The following is a 24,795-nucleotide window of genomic DNA, read 5'->3' on the forward strand; positions in this document are numbered from 1 at the left end:
AAAGAAGCTGAAATAGGAATAGAGAGAACAAAAAGAAGCTAGAATAGGAATAAAGGGAATATAAAGAATCTAAAATAGGAATAAAGGGAATAACAAGAAGATGGAATACAAATAAAGGGAATAAAAAGAAGCTGGAATAGGAATAAAGGGAATACAAAGAAACTGGAATAGGAATAAAGGGAATATAAATAAGATGAAATAGGAATAAAGGGAATACAAATAAGATGGAATAGGATTAACGGGAATAAGAAGAAGCTGGAATAAGAAAAAGGGGAACAATAAGAAGCTGAAATAGGAATAAAGGGAACAAAAAGAAGCTAAAACAGGAATAAAGGGAATAAAAAGAAGCGGGAAGAGGAATAAAGGGAACAAAATAAGATAGAATAGGAATAAAGGGAATACAAAGAAGCTGGAATAGGAATAAAGGGAATAAAAATAAACTGAAAAAGGAATAAAGGGAACAAGAAGAAACTGGAATAGGAATAAAGGGAATAAAAATAAGCTGAAATAGGAATAGAGGGAACAAAAACAAGCTATAATAGGAATAAAGGGAATTAAAATAAGATGGAATAGGAATAAAGGGAACAAAAGAAGCTAGAATAGAAATAAAGGGAACACAAAGAAGCTGGAATAGGAATAAAGGGATTATAAAGAATCTAAAATAGGAATAAAGGGAATAAAAATAAGATGTAATAGGAATAAAGGAAATAAAAAGAAGTTGGGATAGGAATAAAGGGAACAAAAGAAGCTAACATACGAATAAAGGGAACAAAAGAAGCTAGAATAGAAATAAAGGGAACACAAAGAAACTGGAATAGGAATAAAGGGATTATAAAGAATCTAAAATAGGAATAAAGGGAATAAAAATAAGATGGAATAGGAATAAAGGAAATAAAAAGAAGCTGGGATAGGAATAAAGGGAACAAAAGAAGCTAACATACGAATAAAGGGAACAAAAGAAGCTAGAATAGAAATAAAGGGAACACAAAGAAACTGGAATAGGAATAAAGGGATTATAAAGAATCTAAAATAGGAATAAAGGGAATACAAAGAAGCTGGAATAGGAATAAAGGGAACAAAAGAAGCTAAAATAGAAATAAAGGGAACACAAAAAAGCTGGAATAGGAATAAAGGGATTATAAAGAATCTAAAATAGGAATAAAGGGAATAAAAATAAGATGGAATAGGAATAAAGGAAATAAAAAGAAGCTGGGATAGGAATAAAGGGAACAAAAGAAGCTAACATACGAATAAAGGGAACAAAAGAAGCTAGAATAGAAATAAAGGGAACACAAAGAAACTGGAATAGGAATAAAGGGATTATAAAGAATCTAAAATAGGAATAAAGGGAATACAAAGAAGCTGGAATAGGAATAAAGGGAACAAAAGAAGCTAGAATAGAAATAAAGGGAACACAAAGAAGCTAGAATAGGAATAAAGGGATTATAAAGAATCTAAAATAGGAATAAAGGGAATACAAAGAAGCTGGAATAGAATAAAGGGAATAAAAAGAAGCTGGAATAGGAATAAAGGGAACAAAAGAAGCTAGAATAGAAATAAAGGGAACACAAAGAAGCTGGAATAGGAATAAAGGGATTATAAAGAATCTAAAATAGGAATAAAGGGAATACAAAGAAGCTGGAATAGAATAAAGGGAATAAAAAGAAGCTGGAATAGCAATAAAGGGAACAAAAGAAGCTAGAATAGAAATAAAGGGAACACAAAGAAGCTGGAATAGGAATAAAGGGATTATAAAGAATCTAAAATAGGAATAAAGGGAATACAAAGAAACTGAAATAGGAATAAAGGGAATAAAAAGAAGCTGGAATAGGAATAAAGGGAACAAAAGAAGCTAGAATAGAAATAAAGGGAACACAAAGAAGCTGGAATAGGAATAAAGGGAATAAAAAGAATATGAAACAGGAATAAAGGGAATAAAATCATTGGTACTTTAATCTTTAATCTTTAATCTTTAAAATAAAATGGAATAGGGTTAATGGGAATAAGAAATACCAAATACTGTATATTTGTGACATGACTTTATAAAAGAACTCTATTTGAATGTTTCTGACACAATATTTATGATAAAAATGTTATTAAATGTTCAAATTGTGTCTTCCGTTCATTTCAATGAGGAACTTTGATTTGACTATTTTGAAAAGAAAATGTTCTTGTACATTTTGTGTTAAGATGCACTTAATGATGTATTTGTTCAACTAATCAACGCCTTTTGGAATGAACTCATCAGGTGGTCACGACGTGTCTTGGAGAGTAAATGACATCTTTCTTCCAGTGAGTTGGAAGATGAGAGGGTCAACATTTCACTTACCAACCATTTTGGAAATACCTTTTGATGGGCAATTCAAAAAGTAACTCAAACTAGTTGAAAGTTGGTAGAACCTTGGATTGGTGAGCCGCCACCAACTAGTAGTACACACTATTGTATACTTTGTACACACTAATAGTACACACTATTCTATACTTTCCACACACTAATAGTACACACTATTGTATACTTTGTACACACTAATAGTACACACTATTTTATACTTTGTACACACTAATAGTACACACTATTGTATACTTTGTACACACTAATAGTACACACTATTTTATACTTTGTACACACTAATAGTACACACTATTGTATACTTTGTACACACTAATAGTACACACTATTTTATACTTTTTACACACTAATAGTACACACTATTTTATACTTTCCACACACTAATAGTACACACTATTTTATACTTTCCACACACTAATAGTACACACTATTTTATATTTTCCATACACTAATAGTACACACTATTGTATACTTTGTACACACTAATAGTACACACTATTGTATACTTTGTACACACTAACAGTACACACTATTGTATACTTTGTACACACTAATAGTACACACTATTGTATACTTTGTACACACTAATAGTACACACTATTGTATACTTTGTACACACTAATAGTACACACTATTGTATACTTTGTACACACTAACAGTACACACTATTGTATACTTTGTACACACTAATAGTACACACTATTGTATACTTCGTACACACTAATAGTACACACTATTGTATACTTTGTACACACTAATAGTACACACTATTGTATACTTTGTACACACTAATAGCTGGAGGAAAATATTACAACAACTATTTTTCCTTCCTTTGGCGTCATTGCAACAAAGTCAACTGCACCAAACTGGAATAGGAATAAAGGGGATAAAAAGAAGCTGAAATAGGAATAAAGTGAATAAAAAGAAGCTGGAATTGGAATAAAGGGAATAAAAAGAAGCTGAAATAGGAATAAAGGGAATAAAAAGAAACTGAAATAGGAATAAAGGGAATAACAAGAAGCTGGAATAGGAATAAAGGGAATAGAAAGAAGCTGAAATAGGAATAAAGTGAATAAAAAGAAGCTGGAATTGGAATAAAGGGAATACAAAGAAGCTGAAATAGGAATAGAAGGAAATACAAAGAAGCTGGAATAGGAATAAAGGGAATATAAAGAAGATGAAATAGGAATACAGGGAATAAAAAGAAGCTGGAATAGGAATAAAGGGAATTTTTAAAAAGCTGGAATAGGAATACAGGGAATAAAAAGAAGCTGAAATAGGGATAAAGGGAATAAAAGAAGCTGGTATAGGAATAAAGTGAATAAAAAGAAGCTTGAATAGGAATAAAGGGAATAAAAAGAAGCTGGAATAGGAAAAAAGGGAATATAAAGAAGCTGAAATAGGAATAAAGTGAATAAAAAGAAGCTGGAATTGGAATAAAGGGAATATAAAGAAGCTGGAATAGGAATAAAGGGAATATAAAGAAGCTGAAATAGGAATAAAGGGAATGTAAAGAAGCTGAGATAGGAATAAAGGGAATAAAAAGAAGCTGAAATAGGAATAAATGGAATAAAAAGAAGCTGGAATTGGAATAAAGGGAATAGAAAGAAGCTTAAATAGGAATAAAGTGAATAAAAAGAAGCTGGAATAGGAATAAAGGGAATCAAAAGAAGGAATAAAGGGAATAAAAAGAAGCTGGAATAGGAATTAAAGGGAATAAAAAATAAGCTGGAATAGAAATAGAGGGAACACAAATAAACTGGAATGGGAATAAAGGGAATAAAAAATAAGCTGGAATAGAAATAGAGGGAACACAAATAAGCTGGAATAGGAATAAAGGGAACAACAATTAGCTAGAATATAAATAAAGGGAACATGAAGAAGCTGGAATAGGAATAAAGGGAATAAAAAGAAGCTGAAATAGGAATAAAGGGAACAAGAAGAATCTGGAACAGGAATAAAGGGAATAAAAACAAGCTAGGATAGGAATAAAGGGAACAAAAAGAAGCTAGAATAGGAATAAAGGGAATTAAAGAAGCTGGAATAGGAATAAAGGGAATAAGAAAAAGCTGTAATAGGAATAAAAGGAACACAAATAAGCTACAATAGAAATAAACGGAACATGAAGAAACTGGAATAGGAATAAAGGGAATAAAAAGAAGCTGAAATAGGAATAAAGGGAACAAGAAGAAACCTGGAATAGGAATAAAGGGAATAAAATAGAAGCTGGAATAGGAATAAAGGGAACAAAAAGAAGCTAGAATAGGAATAAAGGGAATTAAAGAAGCTGAAATAAGAATAAAGGGAATAAGAAAAAGCTATAATAGGAATAAAAGGCATAAGAAGAAGATGGAATAGGTATAAAAAGAACAAAATAAGATGGAATAGGAATAAAGGGAATAAAAAAGAAGCTGGAATAGGAATAGAGGGAACACAAATAAGCTGGAATAGAAATAAAGGGAACACAAATAAGCTATAATAGAAATAAAAGGGAACATGAAGTAAATGGAGTAGGAATAAAGGGATTACAAAGAAGCTGGAATAGGAATAAAGGGAATAAAAAGAAGCTGGAATAGGAATATAGGGAACAAAAAGAAGCTAGAACAGGAATAAAGGGAATAAAAAGAAGCGGGAAGAGGAATAAAGGGAACAAAATAAGATAGAATAGGAATAAAGGGAATACAAAGAAGCTGGAATAGGAATAAAGGGAATAAAAAGAAGCTGAAATAGGAATAGAGAGAACAAAAAGAAGCTAGAATAGGAATAAAGGGAATATAAAGAATCTAAAATAGGAATAAAGGGAATAACAAGAAGATGGAATACAAATAAAGGGAATAAAAAGAAGCTGGAATAGGAATAAAGGGAATACAAAGAAACTGGAATAGGAATAAAGGGAATATAAATAAGATGAAATAGGAATAAAGGGAATACAAATAAGATGGAATAGGATTAACGGGAATAAGAAGAAGCTGGAATAAGAAAAAGGGGAACAATAAGAAGCTGAAATAGGAATAAAGGGAACAAAAAGAAGCTAAAACAGGAATAAAGGGAATAAAAAGAAGCGGGAAGAGGAATAAAGGGAACAAAATAAGATAGAATAGGAATAAAGGGAATACAAAGAAGCTGGAATAGGAATAAAGGGAATAAAAATAAACTGAAAAAGGAATAAAGGGAACAAGAAGAAACTGGAATAGGAATAAAGGGAATAAAAATAAGCTGAAATAGGAATAGAGGGAACAAAAACAAGCTATAATAGGAATAAAGGGAATTAAAATAAGATGGAATAGGAATAAAGGGAACAAAAGAAGCTAGAATAGAAATAAAGGGAACACAAAGAAGCTGGAATAGGAATAAAGGGATTATAAAGAATCTAAAATAGGAATAAAGGGAATAAAAATAAGATGTAATAGGAATAAAGGAAATAAAAAGAAGTTGGGATAGGAATAAAGGGAACAAAAGAAGCTAACATACGAATAAAGGGAACAAAAGAAGCTAAAATAGAAATAAAGGGAACACAAAGAAACTGGAATAGGAATAAAGGGATTATAAAGAATCTAAAATAGGAATAAAGGGAATAAAAATAAGATGGAATAGGAATAAAGGAAATAAAAAGAAGCTGGGATAGGAATAAAGGGAACAAAAGAAGCTAACATACGAATAAAGGGAACAAAAGAAGCTAGAATAGAAATAAAGGGAACACAAAGAAACTGGAATAGGAATAAAGGGATTATAAAGAATCTAAAATAGGAATAAAGGGAATACAAAGAAGCTGGAATAGGAATAAAGGGAATAGAAAGAAGCTGAAATAGGAATAAAGTGAATAAAAAGAAGCTGGAATTGGAATAAAGGGAATACAAAGAAGCTGAAATAGGAATAGAAGGAAATACAAAGAAGCTGGAATAGGAATAAAGGGAATATAAAGAAGATGAAATAGGAATACAGGGAATAAAAAGAAGCTGGAATAGGAATAAAGGGAATTTTTAAAAAGCTGGAATAGGAATACAGGGAATAAAAAGAAGCTGAAATAGGGATAAAGGGAATAAAAGAAGCTGGTATAGGAATAAAGTGAATAAAAAGAAGCTTGAATAGGAATAAAGGGAATAAAAAGAAGCTGGAATAGGAAAAAAGGGAATATAAAGAAGCTGAAATAGGAATAAAGTGAATAAAAAGAAGCTGGAATTGGAATAAAGGGAATATAAAGAAGCTGGAATAGGAATAAAGGGAATATAAAGAAGCTGAAATAGGAATAAAGGGAATGTAAAGAAGCTGAGATAGGAATAAAGGGAATAAAAAGAAGCTGAAATAGGAATAAATGGAATAAAAAGAAGCTGGAATTGGAATAAAGGGAATAGAAAGAAGCTTAAATAGGAATAAAGTGAATAAAAAGAAGCTGGAATAGGAATAAAGGGAATCAAAAGAAGGAATAAAGGGAATAAAAAGAAGCTGGAATAGGAATTAAAGGGAATAAAAAATAAGCTGGAATAGAAATAGAGGGAACACAAATAAACTGGAATGTGAATAAAGGGAATAAAAAATAAGCTGGAATAGAAATAGAGGGAACACAAATAAGCTGGAATAGGAATAAAGGGAACAACAATTAGCTAGAATATAAATAAAGGGAACATGAAGAAGCTGGAATAGGAATAAAGGGAATAAAAAGAAGCTGAAATAGGAATAAAGGGAACAAGAAGAATCTGGAACAGGAATAAAGGGAATAAAAACAAGCTAGGATAGGAATAAAGGGAACAAAAAGAAGCTAGAATAGGAATAAAGGGAATTAAAGAAGCTGGAATAGGAATAAAGGGAATAAGAAAAAGCTGTAATAGGAATAAAAGGAACACAAATAAGCTACAATAGAAATAAACGGAACATGAAGAAACTGGAATAGGAATAAAGGGAATAAAAAGAAGCTGAAATAGGAATAAAGGGAACAAGAAGAAACCTGGAATAGGAATAAAGGGAATAAAATAGAAGCTGGAATAGGAATAAAGGGAACAAAAAGAAGCTAGAATAGGAATAAAGGGAATTAAAGAAGCTGAAATAAGAATAAAGGGAATAAGAAAAAGCTATAATAGGAATAAAAGGCATAAGAAGAAGATGGAATAGGTATAAAAAGAACAAAATAAGATGGAATAGGAATAAAGGGAATAAAAAAGAAGCTGGAATAGGAATAGAGGGAACACAAATAAGCTGGAATAGAAATAAAGGGAACACAAATAAGCTATAATAGAAATAAAAGGGAACATGAAGTAAATGGAGTAGGAATAAAGGGATTACAAAGAAGCTGGAATAGGAATAAAGGGAATAAAAAGAAGCTGGAATAGGAATATAGGGAACAAAAAGAAGCTAGAACAGGAATAAAGGGAATAAAAAGAAGCGGGAAGAGGAATAAAGGGAACAAAATAAGATAGAATAGGAATAAAGGGAATACAAAGAAGCTGGAATAGGAATAAAGGGAATAAAAAGAAGCTGAAATAGGAATAGAGAGAACAAAAAGAAGCTAGAATAGGAATAAAGGGAATATAAAGAATCTAAAATAGGAATAAAGGGAATAACAAGAAGATGGAATACAAATAAAGGGAATAAAAAGAAGCTGGAATAGGAATAAAGGGAATACAAAGAAACTGGAATAGGAATAAAGGGAATATAAATAAGATGAAATAGGAATAAAGGGAATACAAATAAGATGGAATAGGATTAACGGGAATAAGAAGAAGCTGGAATAAGAAAAAGGGGAACAATAAGAAGCTGAAATAGGAATAAAGGGAACAAAAAGAAGCTAAAACAGGAATAAAGGGAATAAAAAGAAGCGGGAAGAGGAATAAAGGGAACAAAATAAGATAGAATAGGAATAAAGGGAATACAAAGAAGCTGGAATAGGAATAAAGGGAATAAAAATAAACTGAAAAAGGAATAAAGGGAACAAGAAGAAACTGGAATAGGAATAAAGGGAATAAAAATAAGCTGAAATAGGAATAGAGGGAACAAAAACAAGCTATAATAGGAATAAAGGGAATTAAAATAAGATGGAATAGGAATAAAGGGAACAAAAGAAGCTAGAATAGAAATAAAGGGAACACAAAGAAGCTGGAATAGGAATAAAGGGATTATAAAGAATCTAAAATAGGAATAAAGGGAATAAAAATAAGATGTAATAGGAATAAAGGAAATAAAAAGAAGTTGGGATAGGAATAAAGGGAACAAAAGAAGCTAACATACGAATAAAGGGAACAAAAGAAGCTAGAATAGAAATAAAGGGAACACAAAGAAACTGGAATAGGAATAAAGGGATTATAAAGAATCTAAAATAGGAATAAAGGGAATAAAAATAAGATGGAATAGGAATAAAGGAAATAAAAAGAAGCTGGGATAGGAATAAAGGGAACAAAAGAAGCTAACATACGAATAAAGGGAACAAAAGAAGCTAGAATAGAAATAAAGGGAACACAAAGAAACTGGAATAGGAATAAAGGGATTATAAAGAATCTAAAATAGGAATAAAGGGAATACAAAGAAGCTGGAATAGGAATAAAGGGAATAGAAAGAAGCTGAAATAGGAATAAAGTGAATAAAAAGAAGCTGGAATTGGAATAAAGGGAATACAAAGAAGCTGAAATAGGAATAGAAGGAAATACAAAGAAGCTGGAATAGGAATAAAGGGAATATAAAGAAGATGAAATAGGAATACAGGGAATAAAAAGAAGCTGGAATAGGAATAAAGGGAATTTTTAAAAAGCTGGAATAGGAATACAGGGAATAAAAAGAAGCTGAAATAGGGATAAAGGGAATAAAAGAAGCTGGTATAGGAATAAAGTGAATAAAAAGAAGCTTGAATAGGAATAAAGGGAATAAAAAGAAGCTGGAATAGGAAAAAAGGGAATATAAAGAAGCTGAAATAGGAATAAAGTGAATAAAAAGAAGCTGGAATTGGAATAAAGGGAATATAAAGAAGCTGGAATAGGAATAAAGGGAATATAAAGAAGCTGAAATAGGAATAAAGGGAATGTAAAGAAGCTGAGATAGGAATAAAGGGAATAAAAAGAAGCTGAAATAGGAATAAATGGAATAAAAAGAAGCTGGAATTGGAATAAAGGGAATAGAAAGAAGCTTAAATAGGAATAAAGTGAATAAAAAGAAGCTGGAATAGGAATAAAGGGAATCAAAAGAAGGAATAAAGGGAATAAAAAGAAGCTGGAATAGGAATTAAAGGGAATAAAAAATAAGCTGGAATAGAAATAGAGGGAACACAAATAAACTGGAATGGGAATAAAGGGAATAAAAAATAAGCTGGAATAGAAATAGAGGGAACACAAATAAGCTGGAATAGGAATAAAGGGAACAACAATTAGCTAGAATATAAATAAAGGGAACATGAAGAAGCTGGAATAGGAATAAAGGGAATAAAAAGAAGCTGAAATAGAATAAAGGGAACAAGAAGAATCTGGACAGGAATAAAGGGAATAAAAACAAGCTAGGATAGAATAAAGGGAACAAAAAGAAGCTAGAATAGGAATAAAGGGAATTAAAGAAGCTGGAATAGGAATAAAGGGAATAAGAAAAAGCTGTAATAGGAATAAAAGGAACACAAATAAGCTACAATAGAAATAAACGGAACATGAAGAAACTGGAATAGGAATAAAGGGAATAAAAAGAAGCTGAAATAGGAATAAAGGGAACAAGAAGAAACCTGGAATAGGAATAAAGGGAATAAAATAGAAGCTGGAATAGGAATAAAGGGAACAAAAAGAAGCTAGAATAGGAATAAAGGGAATTAAAGAAGCTGAAATAAGAATAAAGGGAATAAGAAAAAGCTATAATAGGAATAAAAGGCATAAGAAGAAGATGGAGGAATAGGTATAAAAAGAACAAAATAAGATGGAATAGGAATAAAGGGAATAAAAAAGAAGCTGGAATAGGAATAGAGGGAACACAAATAAGCTGGAATAGAAATAAAGGGAACACAAATAAGCTATAATAGAAATAAAAGGGAACATGAAGTAAATGGAGTAGGAATAAAGGGATTACAAAGAAGCTGGAATAGGAATAAAGGGAATAAAAAGAAGCTGGAATAGGAATATAGGGAACAAAAAGAAGCTAGAACAGGAATAAAGGGAATAAAAAGAAGCGGGAAGAGGAATAAAGGGAACAAAATAAGATAGAATAGGAATAAAGGGAATACAAAGAAGCTGGAATAGGAATAAAGGGAATAAAAAGAAGCTGAAATAGGAATAGAGAGAACAAAAAGAAGCTAGAATAGGAATAAAGGGAATATAAAGAATCTAAAATAGGAATAAAGGGAATAACAAGAAGATGGAATACAAATAAAGGGAATAAAAAGAAGCTGGAATAGGAATAAAGGGAATACAAAGAAACTGGAATAGGAATAAAGGGAATATAAATAAGATGAAATAGGAATAAAGGGAATACAAATAAGATGGAATAGGATTAACGGGAATAAGAAGAAGCTGGAATAAGAAAAAGGGGAACAATAAGAAGCTGAAATAGGAATAAAGGGAACAAAAAGAAGCTAAAACAGGAATAAAGGGAATAAAAAGAAGCGGGAAGAGGAATAAAGGGAACAAAATAAGATAGAATAGGAATAAAGGGAATACAAAGAAGCTGGAATAGGAATAAAGGGAATAAAAATAAACTGAAAAAGGAATAAAGGGAACAAGAAGAAACTGGAATAGGAATAAAGGGAATAAAAATAAGCTGAAATAGGAATAGAGGGAACAAAAACAAGCTATAATAGGAATAAAGGGAATTAAAATAAGATGGAATAGGAATAAAGGGAACAAAAGAAGCTAGAATAGAAATAAAGGGAACACAAAGAAGCTGGAATAGGAATAAAGGGATTATAAAGAATCTAAAATAGGAATAAAGGGAATAAAAATAAGATGTAATAGGAATAAAGGAAATAAAAAGAAGTTGGGATAGGAATAAAGGGAACAAAAGAAGCTAACATACGAATAAAGGGAACAAAAGAAGCTAGAATAGAAATAAAGGGAACACAAAGAAACTGGAATAGGAATAAAGGGATTATAAAGAATCTAAAATAGGAATAAAGGGAATAAAAATAAGATGGAATAGGAATAAAGGAAATAAAAAGAAGCTGGGATAGGAATAAAGGGAACAAAAGAAGCTAACATACGAATAAAGGGAACAAAAGAAGCTAGAATAGAAATAAAGGGAACACAAAGAAACTGGAATAGGAATAAAGGGATTATAAAGAATCTAAAATAGGAATAAAGGGAATACAAAGAAGCTGGAATAGGAATAAAGGGAACAAAAGAAGCTAAAATAGAAATAAAGGGAACACAAAAAAGCTGGAATAGGAATAAAGGGATTATAAAGAATCTAAAATAGGAATAAAGGGAATAAAAATAAGATGGAATAGGAATAAAGGAAATAAAAAGAAGCTGGGATAGGAATAAAGGGAACAAAAGAAGCTAACATACGAATAAAGGGAACAAAAGAAGCTAGAATAGAAATAAAGGGAACACAAAGAAACTGGAATAGGAATAAAGGGATTATAAAGAATCTAAAATAGGAATAAAGGGAATACAAAGAAGCTGGAATAGGAATAAAGGGAACAAAAGAAGCTAGAATAGAAATAAAGGGAACACAAAGAAGCTAGAATAGGAATAAAGGGATTATAAAGAATCTAAAATAGGAATAAAGGGAATACAAAGAAGCTGGAATAGAATAAAGGGAATAAAAAGAAGCTGGAATAGGAATAAAGGGAACAAAAGAAGCTAGAATAGAAATAAAGGGAACACAAAGAAGCTGGAATAGGAATAAAGGGATTATAAAGAATCTAAAATAGGAATAAAGGGAATACAAAGAAGCTGGAATAGAATAAAGGGAATAAAAAGAAGCTGGAATAGCAATAAAGGGAACAAAAGAAGCTAGAATAGAAATAAAGGGAACACAAAGAAGCTGGAATAGGAATAAAGGGATTATAAAGAATCTAAAATAGGAATAAAGGGAATACAAAGAAACTGAAATAGGAATAAAGGGAATAAAAAGAAGCTGGAATAGGAATAAAGGGAACAAAAGAAGCTAGAATAGAAATAAAGGGAACACAAAGAAGCTGGAATAGGAATAAAGGGAATAAAAAGAATATGAAACAGGAATAAAGGGAATAAAATCATTGGTACTTTAATCTTTAATCTTTAATCTTTAAAATAAAATGGAATAGGGTTAATGGGAATAAGAAATACCAAATACTGTATATTTGTGACATGACTTTATAAAAGAACTCTATTTGAATGTTTCTGACACAATATTTATGATAAAAATGTTATTAAATGTTCAAATTGTGTCTTCCGTTCATTTCAATGAGGAACTTTGATTTGACTATTTTGAAAAGAAAATGTTCTTGTACATTTTGTGTTAAGATGCACTTAATGATGTATTTGTTCAACTAATCAACGCCTTTTGGAATGAACTCATCAGGTGGTCACGACGTGTCTTGGAGAGTAAATGACATCTTTCTTCCAGTGAGTTGGAAGATGAGAGGGTCAACATTTCACTTACCAACCATTTTGGAAATACCTTTTGATGGGCAATTCAAAAAGTAACTCAAACTAGTTGAAAGTTGGTAGAACCTTGGATTGGTGAGCCGCCACCAACTAGTAGTACACACTATTGTATACTTTGTACACACTAATAGTACACACTATTCTATACTTTCCACACACTAATAGTACACACTATTGTATACTTTGTACACACTAATAGTACACACTATTTTATACTTTGTACACACTAATAGTACACACTATTGTATACTTTGTACACACTAATAGTACACACTATTTTATACTTTGTACACACTAATAGTACACACTATTGTATACTTTGTACACACTAATAGTACACACTATTTTATACTTTTTACACACTAATAGTACACACTATTTTATACTTTCCACACACTAATAGTACACACTATTTTATACTTTCCACACACTAATAGTACACACTATTTTATATTTTCCATACACTAATAGTACACACTATTGTATACTTTGTACACACTAATAGTACACACTATTGTATACTTTGTACACACTAACAGTACACACTATTGTATACTTTGTACACACTAATAGTACACACTATTGTATACTTTGTACACACTAATAGTACACACTATTGTATACTTTGTACACACTAATAGTACACACTATTGTATACTTTGTACACACTAACAGTACACACTATTGTATACTTTGTACACACTAATAGTACACACTATTGTATACTTCGTACACACTAATAGTACACACTATTGTATACTTTGTACACACTAATAGTACACACTATTGTATACTTTGTACACACTAATAGCTGGAGGAAAATATTACAACAACTATTTTTCCTTCCTTTGGCGTCATTGCAACAAAGTCAACTGCACCAAACTGGAATAGGAATAAAGGGGATAAAAAGAAGCTGAAATAGGAATAAAGTGAATAAAAAGAAGCTGGAATTGGAATAAAGGGAATAAAAAGAAGCTGAAATAGGAATAAAGGGAATAAAAAGAAACTGAAATAGGAATAAAGGGAATAACAAGAAGCTGGAATAGGAATAAAGGGAATAGAAAGAAGCTGAAATAGGAATAAAGTGAATAAAAAGAAGCTGGAATTGGAATAAAGGGAATACAAAGAAGCTGAAATAGGAATAGAAGGAAATACAAAGAAGCTGGAATAGGAATAAAGGGAATATAAAGAAGATGAAATAGGAATACAGGGAATAAAAAGAAGCTGGAATAGGAATAAAGGGAATTTTTAAAAAGCTGGAATAGGAATACAGGGAATAAAAAGAAGCTGAAATAGGGATAAAGGGAATAAAAGAAGCTGGTATAGGAATAAAGTGAATAAAAAGAAGCTTGAATAGGAATAAAGGGAATAAAAAGAAGCTGGAATAGGAAAAAAGGGAATATAAAGAAGCTGAAATAGGAATAAAGTGAATAAAAAGAAGCTGGAATTGGAATAAAGGGAATATAAAGAAGCTGGAATAGGAATAAAGGGAATATAAAGAAGCTGAAATAGGAATAAAGGGAATGTAAAGAAGCTGAGATAGGAATAAAGGGAATAAAAAGAAGCTGAAATAGGAATAAATGGAATAAAAAGAAGCTGGAATTGGAATAAAGGGAATAGAAAGAAGCTTAAATAGGAATAAAGTGAATAAAAAGAAGCTGGAATAGGAATAAAGGGAATCAAAAGAAGGAATAAAGGGAATAAAAAGAAGCTGGAATAGGAATTAAAGGGAATAAAAAATAAGCTGGAATAGAAATAGAGGGAACACAAATAAACTGGAATGTGAATAAAGGGAATAAAAAATAAGCTGGAATAGAAATAGAGGGAACACAAATAAGCTGGAATAGGAATAAAGGGAACAACAATTAGCTAGAATATAAATAAAGGGAACATGAAGAAGCTGGAATAGGAATAAAGGGAATAAAAAGAAGCTGAAATAGGAATAAAGGGAACAAGAAGAATCTGGAACAGGAATAAAGGGAATAAAAACAAGCTAGGATAGGAATAAAGGGAACAAAAAGAAGCTAGAATAGGAATAAAGGGAATTAAAGAAGCTGGAATAGGAATAAAGGGAATAAGAAAAAGCTGTAATAGGAATAAAAGGAACACAAATAAGCTACAATAGAAATAAACGGAACATGAAGAAACTGGAATAGGAATAAAGGGAATAAAAAGAAGCTGAAATAGGAATAAAGGGAACAAGAAGAAACCTGGAATAGGAATAAAGGGAATAAAATAGAAGCTGGAATAGGAATAAAGGGAACAAAAAGAAGCTAGAATAGGAATAAAGGGAATTAAAGAAGCTGAAATAAGAATAAAGGGAATAAGAAAAAGCTATAATAGGAATAAAAGGCATAAGAAGAAGATGGAATAGGTATAAAAAGAACAAAATAAGATGGAATAGGAATAAAGGGAATAAAAAAGAAGCTGGAATAGGAATAGAGGGAACACAAATAAGCTGGAATAGAAATAAAGGGAACACAAATAAGCTATAATAGAAATAAAAGGGAACATGAAGTAAATGGAGTAGGAATAAAGGGATTACAAAGAAGCTGGAATAGGAATAAAGGGAATAAAAAGAAGCTGGAATAGGAATAAAGGGAATAAAAATAAGCTGAAATAGGAATAAAGGGAACAAGAAGAAACCGGAATAGGAATAAAGGGAATAGAAACAAGCTGGAATAGGAATAAAGGGAATAAGAAGAAGCTGTAATAGGAATAAAAGGAACAAGAAGAAGCTGGAATAGGAATAAAGGGAACAAAATAAGATGGAATAGCAATAAAGGGAATATAAAGAAGTTGAAATAGGAAGAAAGGGAACAAAAAGAAGCTGTATTCATGTTGCATTCATGTTGCATTCATGTTGCATTCATGTTGCATTCATGTTGCATACATGTTGCATACATGTTGCATTCATGTTGCATTCATGTTGCATTCATGTTGCATTCATGTTGCATACATGTTGCATACATGTTGCATTCATGTTGCATTCATGTTGCATACATGTTGCATTCATGTTGCATACATGTTGCATTCATGTTGCATTCATGTTGCATACATGTTGCATTCATGTTGCATTCATGTTGCATTCATGTTGCATTCATGTTGCATACATGTTGCATTCATGTTGCATTCATGTTGCATACATGTTGCATTCATGTTGCATTCATGTTGCATACATGTTGCATTCATGGTGCATTCATATTGCATTCATGTTGCATTCATGTTGCATACATGTTGCATACATGTTGCATTCATGTTGCATTCATGTTGCATACATGTTGCATTCATGTTGCATTCATGTTGCATTCATGTTGCATTCATGTTGCATACATGTTGCATTCATGTTGCATACATGTTGCATTCATGTTGCATTCATGTTGCATACATGTTGCATTCATGTTGCATTCATGTTGCATTCATGTTGCATACATGTTGCATTCATGTTGCATATATGTTGCATTCATGTTGCATTCATGTTTCATACATGTTGCATTCATGTTGCATTCATGTTGCATACATGTTTCATACATGTTGCATTCATGTTGCATTCATGTTGCATTCATGTTGCATTCATGTTGCATTCATGTTGCATTCATGTTGCATACATGTTGCATTCATGTTGCATTCATGTTGCATACATGTTGCATTCATGTTGCATTCATGTAGCATACATGTTGCATTCATGTTGCATACATGTTGCATACATGTTGCATTCATGTTGCATTCATGTTGCATTCATGTTGCATTCATGTTGCATACATGTTGCATTCATGTTGCATTCATGTTTCATACATGTTGCATTCATGTTGCATATATGTTGCATTCATGTTGCATACAAGTTGCATACATGTTGCATTCATGTTGCATACATGTTGCATTCATGTTGCATTCATGTTGCATTCATGTTGCATTCATGTTGCATACATGTTGCATTCATGTTGCATACATGTTGCATTCATGTTGCATTCATGTTGCATACATGTTGCATTCATGTTGCATACATGTTGCATACATGTTGCATTCATGTTGCATACATGTTGCATTCATGTTGCATTCATGTTGCATTCATGTTGCATACATGTTGCATTCATGTTGCATTCATGTTGCATTCATGTTGCATTCATGTTCCATACATGTTGCATTCATGTTGCATACATGTTGCATACATGTTGCATACATGTTGCATTCATGTTGCATACATGTTGCATTCATGTTGCATTCATGTTGCATTCATGTTGCATTCATGTTCCATACATGTTGCATTCATGTTGCATACATGTTGCATACATGTTGCATACATGTTGCATTCATGTTGCATTCATGTTGCATTCATGTTGCATTCATGGCTGCTAATTGACAGCTTGGACCTTTTTTTTATTTTTGACACATTTTCAAGTGTGGATGGACAGCAATGTTTCTGTTAGCAATTCTGTTGGCAGCGTTTCTATTAGCAATGTTTCTGTTAGCAATGTTTCTGTTAGCAATTATGTTATCAATTATGTAAGCAATGTTTATGTTAGCAATGTTTATGTTAGCAATGTTTCTGTTAGCAATTATGTTAGCAATTGTGTTAGCAATGTTTCTGTTAGCAATGTTTCTGTTAGCAATTCTGTTAGCAATGTTTCTGTTAGCAATGTTTCTGTAGCAATTATGTTATCAATTATGTAAGCAATGTTTATGTTAGCAATGTTTCTGTTAGCAATGTTTCTGTTAGCAATTATGTTAGCAATTGTGTTAGCAATACTTATGTTGGCAATGTTTCTGTTAGCAATGTTTCTGTTAGCAATGTTTCTGTTAGCAATTCTGTTGGCAGTGTTTCTATTAGCAATGTTTCTGTTAGCAATGTTTCTGTTAGCAATTCTGTTAGCAATGTTTCTGTTAGCAATGTTTCTGTTATCAATTATGTTATCAATTATGTAAGCAATGTTTATGTTAGCAATATTTATGTTAGCAATGTTTTTGTTAGCAATGTTTCTGTTAGCAATTATGTTAGCAATTGTGTTAGCAATGTTTCTGTTAGCAATTTTTCTGTTAGCAATTATGTTAGCAATGTTTCTGTTAGCAATGTTTCTGTAGCAATTATGTTATCAATTATGTAAGCAATGTTTATGTTAGCAATGTTTCTGTTAGCAATGTTTCTGTTAGCAATTATGTTAGCAATTGTGTTAGCAATACTTATGTTGGCAATGTTTCTGTTAGCAATGTTTCTGTTAGCAATGTTTCTGTTAGCAATTCTGTTGGCAGTGTTTCTATTAGCAATGTTTCTGTTAGCAATGTTTCTGTTAGCAATTCTGTTAGCAATGTTTCTGTTAGCAATGTTTCTGTTATCAATTATGTTATCAATTATGTAAGCAATGTTTATGTTAGCAATATTTATGTTAGCAATGTTTTTGTTAGCAATGTTTCTGTTAGCAATTATGTTAGCAATTGTGTTAGCAATGTTTCTGTTAGCAATTTTTCTGTTAGCAATTATGTTAGCAATGTTTCTGTTAGCAATGTTTCTGTAGCAATTATGTTATCAATTATGTAAGCAATGTTTATGTTAGCAATGTTTCTGTTAGCAATGTTTCTGTTAGCAATTATGTTAGCAATTGTGTTAGCAATACTTATGTTGGCAATGTTTCTGTTAGCAATGTTTCTGTTAGCAATGTTTCTGTTAGCAATTCTGTTGGCAGTGTTTCTATTAGCAATGTTTCTGTTAGCAATGTTTCTGTTAGCAATTCTGTTAGCAATGTTTCTGTTAGCAATGTTTCTGTTATCAATTATGTTATCAATTATGTAAGCAATGTTTATGTTAGCAATATTTATGTTAGCAATGTTTTTGTTAGCAATGTTTCTGTTAGCAATTATGTTAGCAATTGTGTTAGCAATGTTTCTGTTAGCAATGTTTCTGTTAGCAATTATGTTAGCAATGTTTCTGTTAGCAATGTTTCTGTAGCAATTATGTTATCAATTATGTAAGCAATGTTTATGTTAGCAATGTTTCTGTTAGCAATGTTTCTGTTAGCAATTATGTTAGCAATTGTGTTAGCAATACTTATGTTGGCAATGTTTCTGTTAGCAATGTTTCTGTTAGCAATGTTTCTGTTAGCAATTCTGTTGGCAGTGTTTCTATTAGCAATGTTTCTGTTAGCAATGTTTCTGTTAGCAATTCTGTTAGCAATGTTTCTGTTAGCAATGTTTCTGTTATCAATTATGTTATCAATTATGTAAGCAATGTTTATGTTAGCAATATTTATGTTAGCAATGTTTTTGTTAGCAATGTTTCTGTTAGCAATTATGTTAGCAATTGTGTTAGCAATGTTTCTGTTAGCAATGTTTCTGTTAGCAATTATGTTAGCAATGTTTCTGTTAGCAATGTTTCTGTAGCAATTATGTTATCAATTATGTAAGCAATGTTTATGTTAGCAATGTTTCTGTTAGCAATGTTTCTGTTAGCAATTATGTTAGTAATTGTGTTAGCAATACTTATGTTAGCAATGTTTCTGTTAGCAATGTTTCTGTTAGCAATGTTTCTGTTAGCAATTCTGTTAGCAATGTTTCTGTTAGCAATTCTGTTATCAATTATGTAAGCAATGTTTATGTTAGCAATGTTTCTGTTAGCAATGTTTCTGTTAGCAATTATGTTAGCAATTGTGTTAGCAATGTTTATGTTAGCAATGTTTCTGTTAGCAATGTTTCTGTTAGCAATGTTTCTGTTAGCAATTATGTTAGCAATGTTTCTGTTAGCAATGTTTCTGTTAGCAATTCTTTTAGCAATTATGTCAGCAATGTTTATGTTAGCAATGTTTCTGTTAGCAATGTTTCTGTTAGCAATTATGTTAGCAATTGTGTTAGCAATGTTTCTGTTAGCAATGTTTCTGTTAGCAATTCTGTTAGCAATGTTTCTGTTAGCAATTCTGTTAGCAATTATGTTAGCAATGTTTCTGTTAGCAATGTTTCTGTTAGCAATTCTGTTAGCAATGTTTATGTTAGCGTTTGACGGCCAGCCTGCTACAACTCGCACTAAAAGTAAGTCAGTGTGTTCTGCTCAAAAGGTAAGTTAGTGTGCCCTGCTCAAAAGGTAAGTCTGACATGGCTGGGGTATGTGTTGGTGTGAGAAGACCACACATATAATATATATATATATATATATATATATATATATATATATATATATATATATATATATATATATATATATATATATATATATATATATATATATATATATATAGGCCTGGCGAGCTGCCGCCAATCCCTCCCTCCACCCGCCTGTGACTTTGGACTTCTTTAGTTTTTTTGGGGATGTCTGGAATCCGTCCCTTGGGGGGAGACCGGACTTCCCTGGTCTCCCACCGTGGTTACAGTGAAGCCAGGTGCTACATACGCGTCATCATATTCTGCTATGGCAAAAAACAGATCACACGCCCCCCCAACCACCCCCCCCCCCCTCCCCTGGCATTGCAAACCCCCCCAGTGACTTGCAGTTTAGTAAAACGTTTTCAAAAGCGTTCCTGTTTGACATTCTGACAAGCAAATTGATGTTGTAACCAAATATTGGAATTGTTTCTTCAGGAAATGTTAGTCATGAAGCAAATACAAACGTGTACTTTGGAGAGCGATGGATTAAAATATGTTGTGACTACAATGTTTAAACAACTAATGAATATTCAAGTAAGGTGACTGAAAGACACAATAATAACAACAATAATAATAACAATAACAACAACAATAATAATAACAACACTAATATAACAACAGCAATAATAACACCAACAATAATAACAACAATGATAATAACGACAAAATAATAAAATTAATAATAACAACAACAATTATAATAATAACAATAATAACAACAATAGCAATAATAACAATAATAATATAACAACAACAATAATAATAGTGTTGCAATGAAGTTAAAGTGCAGGACAACTGTTATCAATTTCCACTAACTAACTTGACTTGTGATATTTGCTGCTGATGATGAGTTGTTTATGTCAGTTGTCATGAAATATAATAACCACAACAACAAGTATAATAATAACAACAACAACAATAATAGTAACAACAACAGTCAGTTGTCATGAAATATAATAATAACAACACCAGTTATAATAAAAAGAACAATAGTAATAATAATTACAGCAATAATAATAATAACAGCAACAGTCAGTTGTCATGAAATATAATAATAACAACAATTATAATAATAACAACAACAATTATAATGATAACAACAACAGTCAGTTGTCATGAAATATCATAATATTAACAACAATTATAATAATAACAACAACAATTATAATGATAACAACAACAGTCAGTTGTCATGAAATATCATAATATTAACAACAATTATAATAATAGCAACAACAATTATAATAATAACAATAATAATAATAACAACAACAGTCAGTTGTCATGAAATATCATAATATTAACAACAATTATAATAATAACAACAACAGTCAGTTGTCATGAAATATTATAATATTAACAACAATTATAATAATAACAACAACAATTATAATGATAACAACAACAGTCAGTTGTCATGAAATATCATAATATTAACAACAATTATAATAATAACAACAACAATTATAATAATAACCATAATAATAATAACAACAACAGTCAGTTGTCATGAAATATCATAATATTAACAACAATAATAATAGCAACGACAATAACAACAACAACAGTCAGTTGTCATGAAATATAATAATAAACAATAGTAATACTAATAATAATAATACTAATAATAATAATAAGTGCAAAAGGCAAGAGGTGTGTTTACCGAGTGTAGCAGCGGCTGCAAGTGCAAGTCATGTTCCTGCAAGTCCTGGTCCTGGTCCTGCAAGTCCTGGTCATGCAAGTCCTGGTCCTGTAAGTCCTGGTCCTGCACGTCCTGGTCCTGCTGGGTGTCCATGGGTCCAGGTCCTGTCCTGCTGGATGTAGATGTGTGTGCACACTGACTAATGACTGATGTGTCAGCAGCAAGTGAGGGAGAGTCCATGTTGGTCACATGATCACTACTTAGTGATCACATGGTTAGTCACATGGTCACTACTTGCTGATCACATGGTTAGTCACATGGTCACTACTTGGTGATCACATGGTTAGTCACATGGTCACTACTTGGTGATCACATGGTTAGTCACATGATCACTACTTGCTGATCACATGATTAGTCACATGGTCACTACTTGGTGATCACATGGTTAGTCACATGGTCACTACTTGGTGATCACATGGTTAGTCACATGATCACTACTTGGTGATCACATGGTTAGTCACATGGTCACTACTTGGTGATCACATGGTTAGTCACATGATCACTACTTGCTGGTCACATGATTAGTCACATGATCACTACTTGCTGATCACATGATTAGTCACATGGTCACTACTTGGTGATCACATGGTTAGTCACATGGTCACTACTTGGTGATCACATGGTTAGTCACATGATCACTACTTGGTGATCACATGATTAGTCACATGGTCACTACTTAGTGATCACATGGTTAGTCACATGGTCACTACTTGGTGATCACATGGTTAGTCACATGGTCACTACTTGCTGATCACATGATTAGTCACATGGTCACTACTTGGTGATCACATGGTTAGTCACATGGTCACTACTTAGTGATCACATGGTTAGTCACATGGTCACTACTTGGTGATCACATGGTTAGTCACATGGTCACTACTTGGTGATCAGAGACACCAGCTGGGACTATTTACTCACTTCTCTCATGTACTATCCATGTACTATCCATGTACTACTGCATGTAGTACTCAATGTACTACTGCATGTACTACTGCACAGTAGTTACTCTACATTAAATGTAGTTAAGCTGCAAGCTACTCTCCATTAAATGTAACTAAGCTACAAGTTACTCTCCATTAAATGTAACTAAGCTACAATTTACTCTCTATTAAATGTAACTAAGACACAAGTTACTCTCCATAAATGTAACTAAGCTACAAGTTACTCTCCATTAAATGTAACTAAGCTACAAGTTACTCTCCATTAAATGTAACTAAGCTACAAGTTACTCTCCATTAAATGTAACTAAGCTAAAAGTTACTCCCAATTAAATGTAGATAAGTTACAAGTTACTCTCCATAAATGTAACTAAGCTACAAGTTACTCTCCATTAAATGTAACTAAGCTACAAGTTACTCTCCATTAAATGTAACTAAGCTAAAAGTTACTCCCAATTAAATGTAGATAAGTTACAAGTTACTCTCCATAAATGTAACTAAGCTACAAGTTACTATCCATTAAATGTAACTAAGCTACAAGTTACTCCACAATAAATGTAACTAAACTACAAGTTACTCTCCAATAATTAAATGTAACTAAACTACAAGTTACTCTCCAATAGTTAAATGTAACTAAGCTACAAGTTACTCTCCATTAAATGTAGGTAAACTACAAGTTACTCGTCATTAAATGTAGCTAAGGTACAAGTTACTCTCCATGAATGTAACTAACCTACAAGTTACTCTCCATTAAATGTAACTAAGGTACAAGTTACTCTCCATTAAATTTAACTAAGCTACAAGTTACTCCACATTAAATGTAACTAAGCCACAAGTTACTCTCCATTAATTAAATGTAACTAAGCTACAAGCTACTCTCCATTAAATGTAACTAAGCTACAAGTTACTCCACAATAAATGTAACTAAACTACAAGTTACTCTCCAATAATTAAATGTAACTAAGCTACAAGTTACTCTCCATTAAATGTAGGTAAACTACAAGTTACTCGTCATTAAATGTAGCTAAGGTACAAGTTACTCTCCATGAATGTAACTAAGCTACAAGTTACTTTCCATTAAATGTAACTAAGCTACAAGCTACTCTCCATTAAATGTAACTAAGCTACAAGTTACTCTCAATTAAATGTAACTAAGCTAAAATTTACTCCCAATTAAATATAGATAAGTTACAAGTTACTCTCCATAAATGTAACTAAGCTACAAGTTACTATCCATTAAATGTAACTAAGCTACAAGTTACTCCACAATAAATGTAACTAAACTACAAGTTACTCTCCAAAAATTAAATGTAACTAAACTACAAGTTACTCTCTATTAAATGTAACTAAAGTACAAGTTACTCTGCATTAATTAAATGTAACTAAGCTACAAGTTACTCTCCATTAAATGTAACTCAGCTACCAGTTACTCTCTATTAAATGTAACTAAAGTACAAGTTACTCTGCATTATTAAAATGTAACTAAGCTACAAGTTACTCTCCATTAAATGTAACTAAGTTACAAGTTACTTTCCATTAAATGTAACTAAGTCACAAGTTACTCTCCAGGTGACTTCTGTCATGTTTCAAACTACCCCACATGTTAGTGTGTGTTTACATCCACTATATTAAAAAAGACAGCTTAAAAAAAAAACATCAGGCTTTGCTACACATCTTAAATGAAAGCCTGAGGTCCTGTCAACTGTCAGTCAGGGTCCATGAGAACATTCCAGACTGGATTCCAACCAACATGTTTGTGACAAAGCCGTCTAATATTTATATAAATGTTGTCGTCTGGTCCAAATATATATTTCACGGGAAAAAGACAAACTAGCGTTTTTATAAACGCTCTGTCTGATGTTCGTTCAGAAATAAAAACGACTATTTGGTCATCGGCGCGTCCTTCATCTGACCCCGGACTGACCTTTGTGAGGATGAACGCCAGCTTCTGAGATGAAACCATTTGCAGCTACTGCCCCCTGCTGGTGATGTCTGGTACTGCACCCCTTCACACACAAGCATGAGCAATACACCCAACAATAGCATCTATAATACAGTACTGTACACTGTCTACTGTACATGCATTTCATGTGCATTCATTTACAACAACAACATAATGATAATAACAACAATAAT

At 31.7% G+C, this 24,795-nt stretch overlaps 1 protein-coding gene across 1 annotated transcript in view; it reads right to left on the minus strand.

Moving 5' to 3' along the window:
* LOC133664322 (sodium-driven chloride bicarbonate exchanger-like) overlaps nucleotides 1-21,906 on the minus strand; it is a 337,500-nt gene extending 315,594 nt beyond the window's left edge. Inside the window, exon 1 of the mRNA XM_062068828.1 lies at nucleotides 21,683-21,906. Coding sequence (XP_061924812.1) covers nucleotides 21,683-21,901 — 219 coding nt within the window. The 5' untranslated portion in view covers nucleotides 21,902-21,906. The remainder of the gene's footprint in view (nucleotides 1-21,682) is intronic.
* Between the last annotated feature and the right edge of the window lie 2,889 nt (nucleotides 21,907-24,795).

The sequence above is a fragment of the Entelurus aequoreus genome, linkage group LG14 (genome assembly GCF_033978785.1).
Source record: "Entelurus aequoreus isolate RoL-2023_Sb linkage group LG14, RoL_Eaeq_v1.1, whole genome shotgun sequence".
NCBI classification, from domain to species: domain Eukaryota; kingdom Metazoa; phylum Chordata; class Actinopteri; order Syngnathiformes; family Syngnathidae; genus Entelurus; species Entelurus aequoreus.